This window comes from Aethalodelphis obliquidens, unplaced genomic scaffold (genome assembly GCF_003676395.1).
Source record: "Aethalodelphis obliquidens isolate GAN/ISIS:26980383/991018 unplaced genomic scaffold, ASM367639v1 scaffold45, whole genome shotgun sequence".
NCBI lineage: Eukaryota > Metazoa > Chordata > Mammalia > Artiodactyla > Delphinidae > Aethalodelphis > Aethalodelphis obliquidens.
Genome location: NW_020837989.1, coordinates 9,111,366 through 9,125,754, shown reverse-complemented (window position 1 = coordinate 9,125,754; position 14,389 = coordinate 9,111,366). Strand labels below are relative to the sequence as shown.

The 14,389-nt window shown below is 51.9% G+C and overlaps 1 protein-coding gene across 2 annotated transcripts; it reads left to right on the top strand.

The window, feature by feature from the left end:
* Nucleotides 1–1,581: 1,581 nt before the first annotated feature.
* PCYOX1L (prenylcysteine oxidase 1 like) lies at nucleotides 1,582–13,849 on the top strand. Of its 2 annotated transcripts, XM_027081639.1 has the most exons (6): nucleotides 1,582–2,430; nucleotides 5,932–6,138; nucleotides 7,983–8,157; nucleotides 9,870–10,081; nucleotides 12,281–12,421; nucleotides 12,892–13,849. In XM_027081639.1, exons 1-6 carry the CDS (start codon nucleotides 2,106–2,108, stop codon nucleotides 13,548–13,550), a joined length of 1,719 nt encoding a protein of 572 aa, XP_026937440.1. In that variant the 5' UTR covers nucleotides 1,582–2,105; the 3' UTR covers nucleotides 13,551–13,849. The 2 variants fall into 2 exon arrangements, with proteins under 2 accessions (XP_026937440.1, XP_026937441.1); XM_027081640.1 differs by lacking the exon at nucleotides 5,932–6,138 and having other exon boundaries at nucleotides 1,583–2,430.
* Nucleotides 13,850–14,389: the final 540 nt, after the last annotated feature.

Sequence of the window (14,389 nt, the reverse complement as noted above, 5' to 3'; positions counted from 1 at the left end):
ACACCTTGCCTTGGTGTTGAAGTCTTGTCTGTTCTTCTGCCTCCTTGACTTGCTTCCTTCTGATTTCTATGTATTTTTTAGATCTGGACTCCTGTTTCTGCCTTCCTCTCTGGCACTGCCTTTTCTTGTGCTCGCTTCTTGGTTCTAATTGTCTTACCTGCTTTAATCATTTTCACTTGAACTGCAGGACTTCTGACCATCCTCTCAACCAGATTACTGGCATGTGGCTTACTGCTTCCATAAGCCCTTCCCAACCTTTGCCTGGCTTTTCCTTTACCTCTGCTTCTCCACTGGCTTCCACATACCCAGCCTCCTGGCTAAGTGCCCCTCTTTGGAACCAGCCTTTCCTGTAGTTTTGGCCTTGCATTTTCATCATTCTTCCAGTCTTGTCTGCATACCCTGGCTCCATAATCCATTGTTCCTCATACTCGCAGTGCTAGCTTGTAAGTATATTCTTATTCCTGTCCACTCAGACTTTGTCCACATTCTCAAATTCACTGGAGGTTTTCAAACACGACTCCAAAATCTCCTTGAATCTGGACCAATAGAATATAGGGAAGTGACACTGCTGGTTTCTGACCCAAACCTTCCTGTCTCTGGATGCTCACTCTTGATACAGCCATCAAACCAAAGAGTGAGCTCAAGTAGCCTGTGGAGTGGAACTGAGGGCCATGGCTGAGCTTTCAACTGACAGCCAGCAGCATCCTGCCAGCCACCTCAGTGAGCCACTTTGAAAGTGGACTCTCCAGTCCCCAGTGGAGCAGCCCCACCTGACATAACATGGAACACAGATGAGCTGATCTCACTGATCCCTGCCCAAAGTGCAGATTTATGGGCAAAATAAATGATTGTTACTTTTAACCACTAAGTTTTGGGGTGGTTTGTTATGCAGCAATAAATAACTGATTGAGTCACCCAGCCTCCCTCCCAGTCAAACTACTAGTTTTGCACCTCGGCCACCAGAATTATGCCTCCTTGCTTTTCCTCTTAAACAGCCTTTTTGAACTTGTCCTACAACTTTGATACACATCATCGATGTGTTGTAGGATTGGAAGAACTTCCTAACAGAAGAAAATACAGCTCTAGAATCTAGAGTTACCGAAGACCCTAAAATTAAAAGCAAAGTAGAGTCAAGTTGAGTTTTAAAGTTAATATGATTTTACCCAATTAAAATACTGCAAGAATTATATTGTTAGCACATAAGAGAACATGGCACAAAGTGATGGTGAATGCTTGTTTTAAAAGATAATTTAAGGGAATATCTTGAGTCTGGAAATGAACTTAAAAGGTTTTCCATTCTAACACAAATATTGCCAAAAAGTTTTTCTTTTTAATATGAGAAATGCATGTTTATTCATCTACTGCTTTACTAGTAATCTAGATTGGCCCTGTTAAGACTCACAGAGCTGGTTGGAAACTCAGATCTATGCCCTTTTACTATTCTCCGAGTCCCTTCCATTTCTTCTGAGCCATAATCTGACTGAATAAACATGAATTTTCCTTATTTTATCCTGAAACTCATCCCCAATTTTATTTTCTGCTAGAGGAAATCTGTCCTTCATAGTGTGGTAAACTAGCCACAGTGAGCTGCTCTTGTTTTCTGAGAGGGTGAAAATGGGAGCTTATCCCTTCCTTCCTACCTTTCCTCCCCTATGAAAGGAGAGTGGATGAAACTCTTACCTTTTGTTTTTAAGTAGAAGGCAGAGACATAAACTGTATGTCAGAACTGCAAATACACGTAGTAACTAACAGCAGTCTTGAAAGCATCTGGCCTTGTTTCAGCATACGCTGAAACAAGTAGCGTCTAGCCATCCCGACTGCATGACTGGTCAGCAATTTCCAGCACTTGCAGACACTGCCAAGTGATTTCACATCCCCTATCTCACGTGATTGCCACAACCACCTAGAAAGGCAGAGCAGGGAAACAGAACGAGACACAGACAAGGCACGCTACAGAGCCACTAACGCTCAGAGGTTGGATTGGAACCGAGATCGTCAAAGCTTCAATTCTTTCCCTGCCGTCAATCCCCCCGGAGCTGGGCCCTGGTCCTGAAGCCGAGCGCTCGAAACGCGCACACCTGCGCCGGAGCAGGACGAGCCAGCCAATGAGGAAACCGAATCCAGGAGGCGGGACGGAGAAGCTGCCAATGACAGAGCCTGCCCCCAGAGAGATGCGGCTAATGAGGGCCTCCTGCCGGAGAGGGAAGGCTGATTGTCCAATGAGAGGCTGCGACCAGCGAGGCTGGAAGGCGGAACAGCCAGTGAGGCGCCGGGCTGGGGCGGAGAGCCCAGCGCCAACCCGCGACTGCCAGAGTACCAGCGTGCTGCCCCAGTCGCTGCCCGCCATGGCCCGCACTGCCCGGCTCTTGGCCTCGCTGGCCGCCCTCCTCGCCGCTGCCGCTACAGGCGATGCCCGGCCCAGCAAAATCGGTGCGGGAAGGACCGGGTGGGGTGCTGATCTGGGGACGGCTGCGAGGGAAAAGGGTTGTGAGCCGGGAGTCTCTGGATGGGGGAAGGGGAAGGCAGCCGGGCGAGGGAGGGGTCCTCGGGAGAGGAGCTGGGTGGAGAAGAGCCGAGGCACTGCGACTGGGCGAGGAAGGGGACCGCAGTAGGCAAGGTGCTGATGGCGTGGGCTTGTGTCCAGGGCTACCTGGAGCGGAAAAGAGGCTTGGGGCAGGACTGGTCACCGATCTTACCGGAAGGTCCAGGGTCACTGAGCATCTGCCGTGGATCTGGCTCTTTGCCAGGTGCCCCCAGGACATAGATTCTGGCCTCTCTGGTTGACGTCATCACACAGGTTTATTGAGGGTCGTCTATGTAGCAGGCACAGTGCTCCACAGTTCTGTGTGGAGAAGAGACTGCACAATACAAGGAAGTTAGTGCTAAGGCTGAGAAAGCACTGTGAATTCAGAGGAGGGGCGCTTCACCCCAGTCTTTGTGGGCTCTGGGAGGTCTTCCTAGAAGTAACATCTAAGCCAAAACCTCATGGAGGGTAGGAGGCAGTTCTAGGGGAGACAGAACCCATGGTAAGTCCTCTGGGGATAGATTTGCTGAATGACAAAGTGGGGAATTTTCAACAGCAGTCTTCTTACTTATTTGCTTTCTTTTGAAATTTTCAAACATAGACCAAAGTTGAAAGAATTGTACAGTGATCACCTGTATACCCAGCATCTAGATTCTGCCATTAAGAAACTGCTACTATATTTGCTTTATCACATACCTATCACATGTGCATTAATCCATGTTACATTTTAATGCATTTCAAAATAAATTGCAGACATCATGACATTTTGCTAAATACTTCATCATGTATATAATTGACTAGAATTCCATATTTGTTTACACTTTTTACCTCTTAACATTTGTCATTTTAACTCTACGTGAATCAAAGTTTTTCAAGTCCCTCGTATATAAAATTCCCATAGGAAGAGATGCTGCGCTTCTGGTGTGAAGGAGAAGGAGTCCCTAATCCACTAGGCTGCCCTCTGTGCGCTCTAGGTGGCAGGGAGGGATGCCCCATGGGAGCACCACGGACTTAATAGGGCCAGTGCAGTGCTAAGGTTTGGATTACCAAACCACAGCTCAGGCCATAAAGGGTTAAGACAGGCTGAAGCATGCCAGAAATCAGTTTGGGACTGAACATTTAGGGTTTTCAGAGGAAAGAGAAGCCTGAGAGCTGGAGTGGCCAGAGAAGGCCTAATGGAGGAGGTGGATTTGGAGCCGGAAGAATTAGGCAGGCAATGTCTTGAGATGCAGGGCCTCTCCCATCTCTTGGGAAAGGGCAGCAGAGCAGGACATTTCTCACTGAACAGTGAAGAAGGGGCAGGGCCTCCTCACAGCTCTACCATTTCTGGCAACGCAGAACTTGCTGCCTTCCTCATTCCAGCCAGCCCTACCCACCTCACCCCAGGCATCATCAAGGCAGGCTACGTGGCAATGCCATGCTGTCTTGTAGCTTTCCTGATTGTCCTCAGCCCTCTGACAAGAGCCTCTGTCTGTCCGTGGTGGTTTGGACTCTACCCACAATGGGAACGAGGAGCTTCCTGTTAAGATGGCTTAATCCTCAGGCTGCTGCATGATCAAATCTGAACACCTCGGTGTGGCACTGGACCCTTTTTCTTTTAATTTTATTTATTTATTTATTTATTTTTGGCTGTGTTGGGTCTTCATTGCTGTGCACGGGCTTTCTCTAGTTGCAGCGAGCGGGGGCTACTCTTTGTTGCTGTGCGCGGGCTTCTTATTTCTGTGGCTTCTCTTGTTGTGGAGCACAGGCTCTAGGCGTGCGGGCTTCAGCAGTTGTGGCTCGTGGGCTTCAGTAGTTGTGGCACATGGGCTCTAGAGCACAGGCTCAGTAGTTGTGGCGCACAGGCTTAGTTGCTCTGCGGCATGTGGGATCTTCCCGGACCAGGGCTCGAACCCGTGTCCCCTGCATTGGCAGGCGGATTCTTAACCACGGCGCCACCAGGGAAGCCCACATTGGACCCTTTAAACTCCCCCGTAGTTCCACATGTGACCATGCTGTTCTCTCTGCAGAGAATGTGTTTCTGCTCACTGGCAAAGCCTATTGTGCTCCAGGGTCGTTGCTTCCCTGTGAAGCCTGGGGCCCACACCCTCAGGCAGAATTCACTGCTTCCTCAGGATTCTCTGGAATCCTGCTGTTGCACTTGGTCACACGTTGTCATTGCTAATAGTGCATGAGTCTGTCCACCCGCTCCCCGCCTATGCTCAGGGGGACAGGAGCTCTCCCTGTTTGATTCATCCTATGTCCAGCACATCTTACCACAGACCAGAGAGTGGGTGTCAGTTTGTGGGTGTTGAATGAGCTGACTCTCAATGAGGTGAGGTCTTCTGCTTCCCTGTAGTCCTTGGGCAGCTTCCAGGCCTTGTGATAGCAGTTTCTCTTGGGGGGGGGGAGGGTAATTTGGGGCTTGGTCGAAAATGGAAGTGGTAGGGAGCACATTGGTTTAAAACGTTAAGGGCATTCTTGGAAGTGGCTTTGTAAACACTGAGAAGAAGGAAGTAGTTTGTTCTTTCAAGATGCAACAAATAGTGAGCTCTACTGCCTGCCAGGATCTGGGGACATAGGGACCTGCCCTCAGACCTTAACAGATCATTTGAGTATAGTGTGCCATGGACTAGGCCAGGGTAAGGAGAGTGCTGTGGGACTATGCAGGAGGGACACTTGTCTGAGGCGGGTCAGGCAAGCCAGCTAAAAACTACATATAAGGGCCACAGAGGTCAGTGAGGCAAAGGGTGACAGAGCATTTCTGACAAAGGAAGCAGTGAGGGCAAAGGCACAGACATGAGAGAGCAAAGTCCCATGCTCCACAGCAAAAGAAGTCAAGACAGACAAGAAGGTGGAGTGTTGCAAGGGTGAGGCAGGGAATGGAATAAGTAAATGGAGCCCAGATCATAAAGAACCGTGTATTTTTGCCTTCTTGACAGGAGCCTGTGGTCTTAGGGACCAACATGGGTCTAGTAAGGACAAATCACACCAGCTTTATCTCATTCTCTTTTTGAGTAGGTTACAAGACTGTCAGATGAGACGAAAGCTGTGTCTTAGATATGTGGTGGGCAAAAATTGTGGGCAGCATGGCCATCCATTTCAGTAGTTTCATACCTGCTTTACTGTCCTCTCAGTGCTATGGAATGATTACTATCTGTTTGGTCAGTGGTTCCTAGCAGCACCTCAGAGCCCTGTCCAATGAAACGCTTTTCTCAGTGACTTGGATGAGACTATTGATGGTATATGAACCAAGTTTGCAACTAACAGGAAGGCAGGAGGCTGCAGATTTCCTTTCTGAGATGTTAAAAGCCTATGAGATGCAAATACCTGGGAACCACCGGCCCAGGAGGCTGAGAAGGCGTGACCCGCAGTCTCACACCCATGCTCTGTCTCTCCCCACGCCTGCCTCCCGGGCCTGCTGACAGCCGTGGTTGGAGCCGGAATTGGGGGCTCTGCCGTGGCCCATTTCCTCCAACAGCACTTCGGCCCCCGGGTGCAGATCGACGTGTTTGAGAAGGGGACCGTGGGCGGCCGCCTGGCCACCATCTCGGTCAACAAGCAGCACTACGAGAGCGGCGCCGCCTCCTTCCACTCCCTGAGCCTCCACATGCAGGGCTTCGTCAAGCAGCTGGGTGAGTGCGCCGTCCTGGGGCTGGCGGCAGCCCTCGGGCCCTTCCCAGATTACCCTGATGGTCAAGGCCGGAAGGTCATATAGCCCAATCTCCTCGTTTTACAGATGGAGCAGCTGAGACCAGAGAGGGGAAGGAACTTGCCTGAGGTTACACAGTGAGTTAGTTGCAGAGCCGGGATTAGAACTCAGGTTTGACCTCTCCCCCAGGCCAGTTTCTTTCCCTTTCAATTTGCTGCTTCTCAATAATCATAATCATAATGGCTTCCACATGGTGTATGCTTGCCAAGTACCTGGCATCCTTCTAGGTGATACATAGGCATTACCTCCAATCCTCCCTACCAGCCTGCAAGATGGGTATTGTATCTCCTCCCAAGGAAACTGAGGCTCAGAAAGCATATACACCTCGGCTAAGTCTCTGCAGCTAATAAGTGAGAGAACTGAGATTCAACCGCAGCAGCATCTGTCAAAACCACAAATACGGGGCTTCCCTGGTGGCGCAGTGGTTAAGAATCCACCTGCCAGTGCAGGGGACACGGGTTCGATCCCTGGTCCGGGAAGATCCCACATGCCACGGAGCAACTAAGCCCGTGTGCCACAACTACTGAGCCTGTGCTCTAGAGCCCACGAGCCACAACTAGTGGAGCCTGTGTGTCTAGAGCCCGTGCTCCGCCACAAGAGAAGCCACCGCAATGAGAAGCCTGCACACCGCAACGAAGAGTAGCCTCCACTCGCTGCAACTAGAGAAAAGCCCACGCGCCGCAACTAGAGAAGGCCCACGCACAGCAACAAAGACCCAGCTCAGCCAAAACTAAATTAATTAATTAAGTTAAAAAAAAATACATATACGGTTGGATGCAGAAATTCCATTTCTCAGAAGTGATCCTGTAGGTGTACCCGCAGATGTTCAGAGTGGCAGGCACACAAGGTTGTTCATTATAGCATTGTAATAGCAAAAAGTTGAAAATATCCCACCCACCCACCCACTGGGATCTGAGATTAAACAAAGTATTGTTTAAGTACACAGCCGACTGTTCAGCAGCCAGAGTGAGGAAGTCCTGTAGGCCCACATATAGAACAGTCTCCAAGATACATATGTCAATAAGGTGCAGACCAGTGTATATAGTATGTGGGGGTGAGGGGAGGGATAACTCAGAGATATGTACACATTTATAAGTGTTTGCACAAAATATCTCTAGAAGGATGCTGCAGGAATATACTTACTGGTTGCCTCTGGGTAGGGGAACTTCGTGGCTTTGGGACAGGAATAGGAGGGAAAGAAAGAAAAACCCGTGACTTAGGGCAGGTCCTCTAATCGCTCAGCCTCACTTTCCACATCTTTACCTGGGGTTGCTAACACCTGTTCTGCCTCTCCCGAGGCTGTGAGAAGATGAAGTGAGATATGAAGACCCAGTGCTCTGTAAGTTGTAGAGTGCAGGCAGTTGCCAGGAGCTGTGATTCCTTCCATGTGGCCTTGGTGCCCAGGGCTGCCATCTCAGAGCAGGCCCTGTTGGCTGTCAGCCCCTGGATGGTCCAGGATGACGTCTGAATTTCCCTCACTCGTGGCTGAGTGGATCCCTGTTGGAAAAAAATATAAAATGGTACATTAGTTTAATTTTCATTTCTTTGTTGACTAGCCAGGCCAGATATCTCCCCAGTGTATTGTGTACTGTTCTTAGACAAGCAGCACAGATGCACAAACCGTAGTGTTCATATTCCCTTTGATGGAGCCGATCCATGTGCATCCTTCAGGACGGCCCCTGAATCTAAGCCTCAGGAATCGCTAGGTTCCCCCGGGGCGGGGGGTGCTCCGAAGGGGACCTGAGGGCCTCCTCCTTGTCTCCTCAGGGCTGCGGCACCGGCGCGAAGTGGGAGGGAGGAGTGCCATCTTCAACGGGGAGGACTTTGTGCTGGAGGAGACTGACTGGTACCTGCTGAACCTCTTCCGCCTCTGGTGGCACTACGGCATCAGCTTCCTGAGACTGCAGATGTGGGTGGAGGAGGTCATGGAGAAGTTCATGAGGTAGGGCTGGGTGGGGTGTGGGGAGGGCATTCTAGAAGGAGAGAGGAATAGAGGTGCCGCAGGAACCAACATGACTGTACACTGTCCAAAAGGAAAAGGTACTTGCCGGGTGTGAGAATTCCGCCCAGGCTCCGAGCACGCCCGGCGTCGGCAAGGTGCTTGCTTAGTGCAGCGGTAGTTGGTCTCTCGCGTTGTCACCCTGGCATCCTCTTTCCCTCAGCTAAAAGCATGGGTTGCAAACTCAGCCACCTTCAAGGGCCCACCTGGGGTATGAATAAGTAAAGCAGTTGGGTGGAAGGGAAGGCTAGGGGGTGAGGGGCCCTGAAGAGCCAGGCCCCCCTCTGAAGGGGCGGCCGCTCTCTGCTCGAGCCACTGGTGGCCATGGGGGAATGCCATCTTCCAGTGTTTCAGAAGAAGCTGGAAATCCAGTTATATGTGAAATCTCCCAGTTTTTCAGTGTGCACAACCAATTCATCTTATAAGGCAAATGAAACATATCTGTCAGCCACAGGCAGCCTGTGGGCCACCATTTACAAACTCTTCTGTCCCCCAGTCCCACCATGAACAAACAGCTTTCTTTACCACCTGTCTCCTCCTTGGGTCCTGGACCCCTCTCCATCAACTCCAAATAACGAGGACAAGTGGGCTGTTGTCACCCTGTCCACCTCTCGTAATCCGCTCACTCACCAGGCGGGTACGCAGCTCTCCCCCACAGTCCTTCCTGAAGGTTCTCCCTGTTTCCTGGCCCAGGTGCAGAGGCTGCAGCATCAGACCCTCAGTCGTGGTCTCTAGGCCTCCTTCCTGGTTGCTGGCGCTTCTCCGCCCTTCCCACTCCTGTAACTATGCTTTTCACGGCCCTTCTTCCTTATATTCTCCGGGTGCCCCCAAAGCCATGTCTTCACTCCTCTTTCCTCTTTCTTATATTTTTCTCCCTTGTCAATTTCATCTAAACCCCCAGGGCCAAGTTCTCCTTTTTGTGGGAGACAGCCTCTACCTGTTGGCCCCCAGTTTCCCCTTAAGTTCCAGACCCACTAACTAATCAGTTTCTAACTGCTTTGTGGACACCCCCATCTGGGTGTCACGTCCATAACCAAACTCAACAGGTTGACAGAGCAGCCCAAGCAGAGGCAACTTTTTCAAAGGCCAGCCATCCAAAAGTCCATCAGCAGATTGTTCCAGGCAAATGCCAGCCCCTGAGATGGGGGGAGTTGTGGGAGAACAAGCCATTATCGAGGGGGTGAGTGGGAGGCCTGCTGGACCGAGCCGGACAGCTTTGACATAAGGCAGTTGCCATCAGGTCTGATGTGGTCCTAGAAGCCACTTCGGGCAGAGCCGAAGTTGCTGGAGAGGGGATGTGTCAGTGGGGGCAGGCATAGCCCACTGCTTGGCAGTCCCAGCTGAGTGAGAAGAGGGCTGTGACCTCAGGCAGGGAGTGGCTTGAGAGGTGACATGTTTGTCATTCAGCAGAGCCACGATGTGAAGCCAGGTCTGGTGGGATTCCAGAGTATTTGCCCTTCCCTCTGGGCTGTCCCTCTAAGTGAGACAGGCCGACTACAACCAGCGAATAGGCCATTACCAGCCTCCTCTCCCACCCACTGCATGGAGAGGAGGCGCGGGTCCCTGCTGGGCCCCCCCAGGTGCAGTGACCCAGCAGCAGGTGGCCAGCTGAAAGGCCTTTCTGCACAAGGGCTCTGGCTCCACTTGTCTCCCAGGATCTATAAGTACCAGGCTCACGGTTACGCCTTCTCGGGTGTGGAGGAACTGCTCTACTCTCTGGGGGAATCCGCCTTTGTCAACATGACCCAGCGCTCCGTGGCCGAGTCCCTGCTCCAGGTGGGCGTCACACAGCGCTTTATCGATGATGTCGTCTCCGCTGTCCTGCGGGCCAGCTACGGCCAGTCAGCAGCGATGCCCGCCTTTGCCGGTGAGCCTCCAGCCCTCGGCCTGCCCACCTGCCCTTCCCTGGCCCTCCCTGTAATAACCTCACATTTACCCGGCTCAGTACAGTTGCCTAGCCAACACTGCCCCCTCTGATTCTGGCATCTATCCTCCAAGCTGTCAGGAGATGGTATTCATCCCACTTCACAGATGGTGAAAGGGAGGCTCAGCTCTCAGGTCCTGTGTGTTTTTACCACTCCTGTTTGGATCGGTTTCAGGAGCTGTCCCGTTGAGGCATCTGGGCCCCTGGGTATTTATCTGTTAGAGCACCGCATCTTCCCAGCTTATTACTGGGGCAGGTGGGCACATGTACCACCCACCATCCTCCAGCACAGGCCACAGATCTGCCCGAGAGTCGTCAGGGCATGTCTTCCCCAAGGCATGATGACCATTCTGGGCCTTGAAAGATGCTGTAGGATTTTGCTGGGGTGGTGGAGGGGCAGAGAGGGGCAATCAAGGCTGAGGAGCTACACGGGCACTCAGTGGCCTGCTTGGCTGTCCTCCTCTCCCCCTCCTAACATGGAAGGCCCAGGCTCGGTCCTTTGTCCTCTTCTGCTCTCAACTACTTAGCCTCCCTTGGTGAGCTCAGCCAGTTTCAAGACTTTAAATTCCACCCACCTGACTCCCAAATATGACCTCCAGCCCAGACCTCTCTCCAAAAATGCAGGCTCATGTGTCAGCTGCCACCCTTGTGTCTGCACTGGAAGGGCTAATGGGCGTCTCAGACTCAGCACGTCCAAACCTGAGCTTCTGGTCTTTCCCCTCGAGCCCCTGCCCCTCCCAGCGTCTGCCCAACTTGGCTGGTAATTACTCCTTTCCATTGCTCCAGCCAAAACCTTGAATCATTTCTTTCTCTCATATCCTTTATGTCATATGTCAGGAAATCCCATCTGCTCTACCTTCCACGTATACCCAGAATCTGACAGCTTCCTACTACCGCCTCGTCCTTGGTCTAAGCCACCAACATCCCTCAGCAGGATTACTGCAGCTCTCCTACCATGTCCCCCACCCCCTGGCCCCCCAAGCTCAATGCATCAGCCAGATGATCCTTTTAAAACAAAAGACAGATCCTGACAGGCCTGCATGTAAAACTGTAATGGCTCCCACATACCTTCAAGGAAAACCCAAAGTCCTTCTAGTGGCCTGCAGGGCCCTACATGGTCTAGGCCTCACCACCTCACCACTCCCTCACCCCAAACCAGCCACTCTGGCCTCCCTGCCGTGTCTCCAACGTCCCAGGCGCACTCACACCTTGAGGTTTTTGTGTGGCCAGCCCTCTGCGTGCAGCATTCTTCCCTGAGACACAATCATGGTAAACTCTCGCTCTCCCATGTCTTTGTGAAGATGTTGCCTTTTCATTGAAGCTGCCCCTACCCCTCCTGCCCTGCAGGTATCATCTTCTAGCAGACTGCTTGATCGACTTATTTGATCTCCTCCCACTAGAAGGCAGGCTTTCCGATGGGAACCTCTGTCTCCTTCGTTTACTGACGTATCCTTACAATAGTGCTGACCATCATAGGCACTCAGCCCATTTTTGCTGAATAAATGAATGAAAAGGTTTATAATGAACAAGCACCTCCCATATGCCCAGGATACTATTCCTCTGGCTCTTGGCACTGCTAGCTCCTTCCCACCCTTCAGGTCCTGCCTAGTTTCACCTCAGCGAGACTACCCTGCTCACTCTGCCGGTATCCTGTATGTATCCTTCAAGATATAATTCACATACCACACAGTTCACCCATTTAAAGTTTAGGATTCAGTGGCTTTCAGTATATTCACAGAGTTGTGCCTCCATCACCACAATCAATTGTAGAACATTTTCACTGCCCAAAAGAAACCCCACACCTATAGCCATCAGTTCCCCAACATCCCCCAGCCTTCCAGCCCTAGGCAACCACGAATCTGCTCTGTGTTGCTATGGATTTGCTCAATCTGGGCAGTCTGTGTAAGCAGAATCATACAATCTGTGGTCTTTTATAGTGGCTCTTGCACTGAGCCTAATGTTTTTACTTCGCAACGTTGTGAATTTTGTTGCAGTTATTTGTGCGTGTCGTCTCTCCGCGCCCAGGGTTGGGAGGAGTCTTGGCCTGGGAGAGAGGCCCCGGTAGGACGGTGCTGGACTCTCCAGCCCACCGCGCAGTGGTTCTGAGAACCCACTGGCCGCCCTCCCTCCCCCTTTGCCCAGGAGCCATGTCGCTAGCCGGGGCCCAAGGCAGCCTGTGGTCTGTGGAGGGAGGCAACAAGCTGGTTTGTTCCGGTCTGCTGAAGCTCACCAAGGCCAACGTGATCCACGCCACGGTCACCACTGTGACCCTGCAGCAAACAGGTGAGTAGACAGAGCAGGGGCCATGTCCACTCCACTCCTAAACAGTGAACACTTCCACCTCCTCTGTCCCTAAAGCCCTGGTTTATGACCTGCTGGGGAGTGGTTCCCAGCACTGCCGAGTGACACCAGAGGGCACTGTTGCCCCGATTCAAATGTCAGAGCCAGAAAGCAGAGACTTGCATTAATCTAGTCCCATTCATTTGACCACTGAGGACTTTGAGCCACAGCCTTGCCCACGTTCCCCCAGCTAGTCAGAGGCAGAGCCAGAGAAAGAGCTCGGGTTTCCTGACTCCAGTCCAGGGCTCACCCTGCAGCCACACCAGCACGGAAAGACTGGGACCCAGCAGCTGGAAAGCCCAGCTGCACCCATTGAGGGTCTTGTCCCCTCAGTGCAGGGCCCCAGATGGCAGGTAAGTAGGGAGAAGCTGAGAAAGAAGCGGGCTTTTGTGCTCTCTTCCCTCTCCTTCTAGAGGGGAAACCCTTGTACCATGTCAAGTATGAGAACGAGGTGGGAACAGGCTCTGACTACTACGACATAGTGGTCATCGCCACCCCCCTGCACCTGGACAACAGCAGTACCATCACCTTTGAAGGCTTCGACCCGCCCATCGATGTCGTCCAGGGCTCCTTCCAGCCCACCGTCATCTCCTTGGTCCATGGCTACCTCAACTCCTCCTACTTCGGCTTCCCCGACCCTAAGCTTTTCCCCTTTGCCAGCATCCTCACCACAGACTTCCCCAGCTTCTTCTGCGCCCTGGACAACATGTGTCCCGTCAACGTCTCGGCCAGCTTCCGGCGGAAGCAGCCTCAGGAGGCCTCCGTGTGGCGAGTCCGGTCCCCCCAGCCCCTCCTTCGCTCCCAGCTGAAGACCCTCTTTCGCTCCTACTACTCAGTGCAGACGGCCGAGTGGCAGGCCCACCCCGTCCACGGCCCCCGCAGCCCCCTTCCGCGGTTCGTGCTGCACGACCAGCTCTTCCTCCTTAACGCCCTGGAGTGGGCGGCCAGCTCCGTGGAGGTGACGGCAGTGGCTGCCAAGAACGTGGCCCTGCTGGCTTTCAACCGCTGGTACCAGGACCTAGACAAGATTGACCAGAAGGATTTGATGCACAAGGTAAAGACGGAACTGTGAGGGCTCCGGGGAGAGCTGGAAACGTCCAGCCCCCGCTCAAGACGGATCCCCCCCACGCAGCGGCCAAGGTTTTACAAGCCACACTCACCCACAGAGCCCTTCTCTGACCCCTCGTGTGTGGAGCATCTTTTCTCTCCATTGTGGGTCCTGGTGACCAACTCTCTGCCTCTCCATCTTAAGGATTTTCACAGTGTTGCTTCTTTTGAAGGGGGAGAGTAAGAGCGGGGGAAGGACATTCAAGCCAGTGTATTCATTTATTTATTTTTTCTAAGAAGAAATAAAAATCCATCTTAAGCTGCTAATGACTTGGTTTTCTAACTAGGAGACAGTGATAACTGTGGGAGGGAATATAAGGCAGAGAACTCTGAATCCAATTTCCTTATTGTTTTCCCCTGCCTACTCCCAACATGTACCTGAGGCAACACCTACAATGAAACATATGTAACCAGATGGTTACAAATAGAGGGAAGATGAGAAAACATGAGACAGGATTAAAGCTCCTACTTAACTGTAGACTTGCTAGATGCAAGGTACCTAGTTAAGAACTTAATAGACACCATCCAAGCCTCTAGAAAACACTGCATATTGGAGGGGATGACTGTGGTAGGATACAAGGAAGAAACGGTTACCCCAGCAGAGCTGGCAGTATAGCTCCGAGCTTCCTGGTAACCAGTGAGAAAAGGGAAACATAGCAGGCCAAAGGAAGAGGAAAGCTTTTCCTTGGCACCTGGAAGAAGTGACCATTCTGTCCCTTAAGCAAGAGTTGAGGAGTAATAACATGGATCTGTCTTATAAGAAAACAAGTTCCCAGCTGGTGGAGGGCAGTCCTGCCTCACCCC

What these genes read in the sequence shown, in the direction of transcription:
- PCYOX1L (XM_027081639.1), top strand. Translation starts at nt 2,106, where the DNA reads ATGAGGAAACCGAATCCAGGAGGCGGGACGGAGAAGCTGCCAATGACA. An exon ending in TGCCCGGCCCAGCAAAATCG is followed by an intron (nt 2,431 to 5,931) that starts GTGCGGGAAGGA and finishes GCCTGCTGACAG; the next exon opens with CCGTGGTTGGAGCCGGAATT. An exon ending in TGTGACCCTGCAGCAAACAG is followed by an intron (nt 12,422 to 12,891) that starts GTGAGTAGACAG and finishes CTCTCCTTCTAG; the next exon opens with AGGGGAAACCCTTGTACCAT.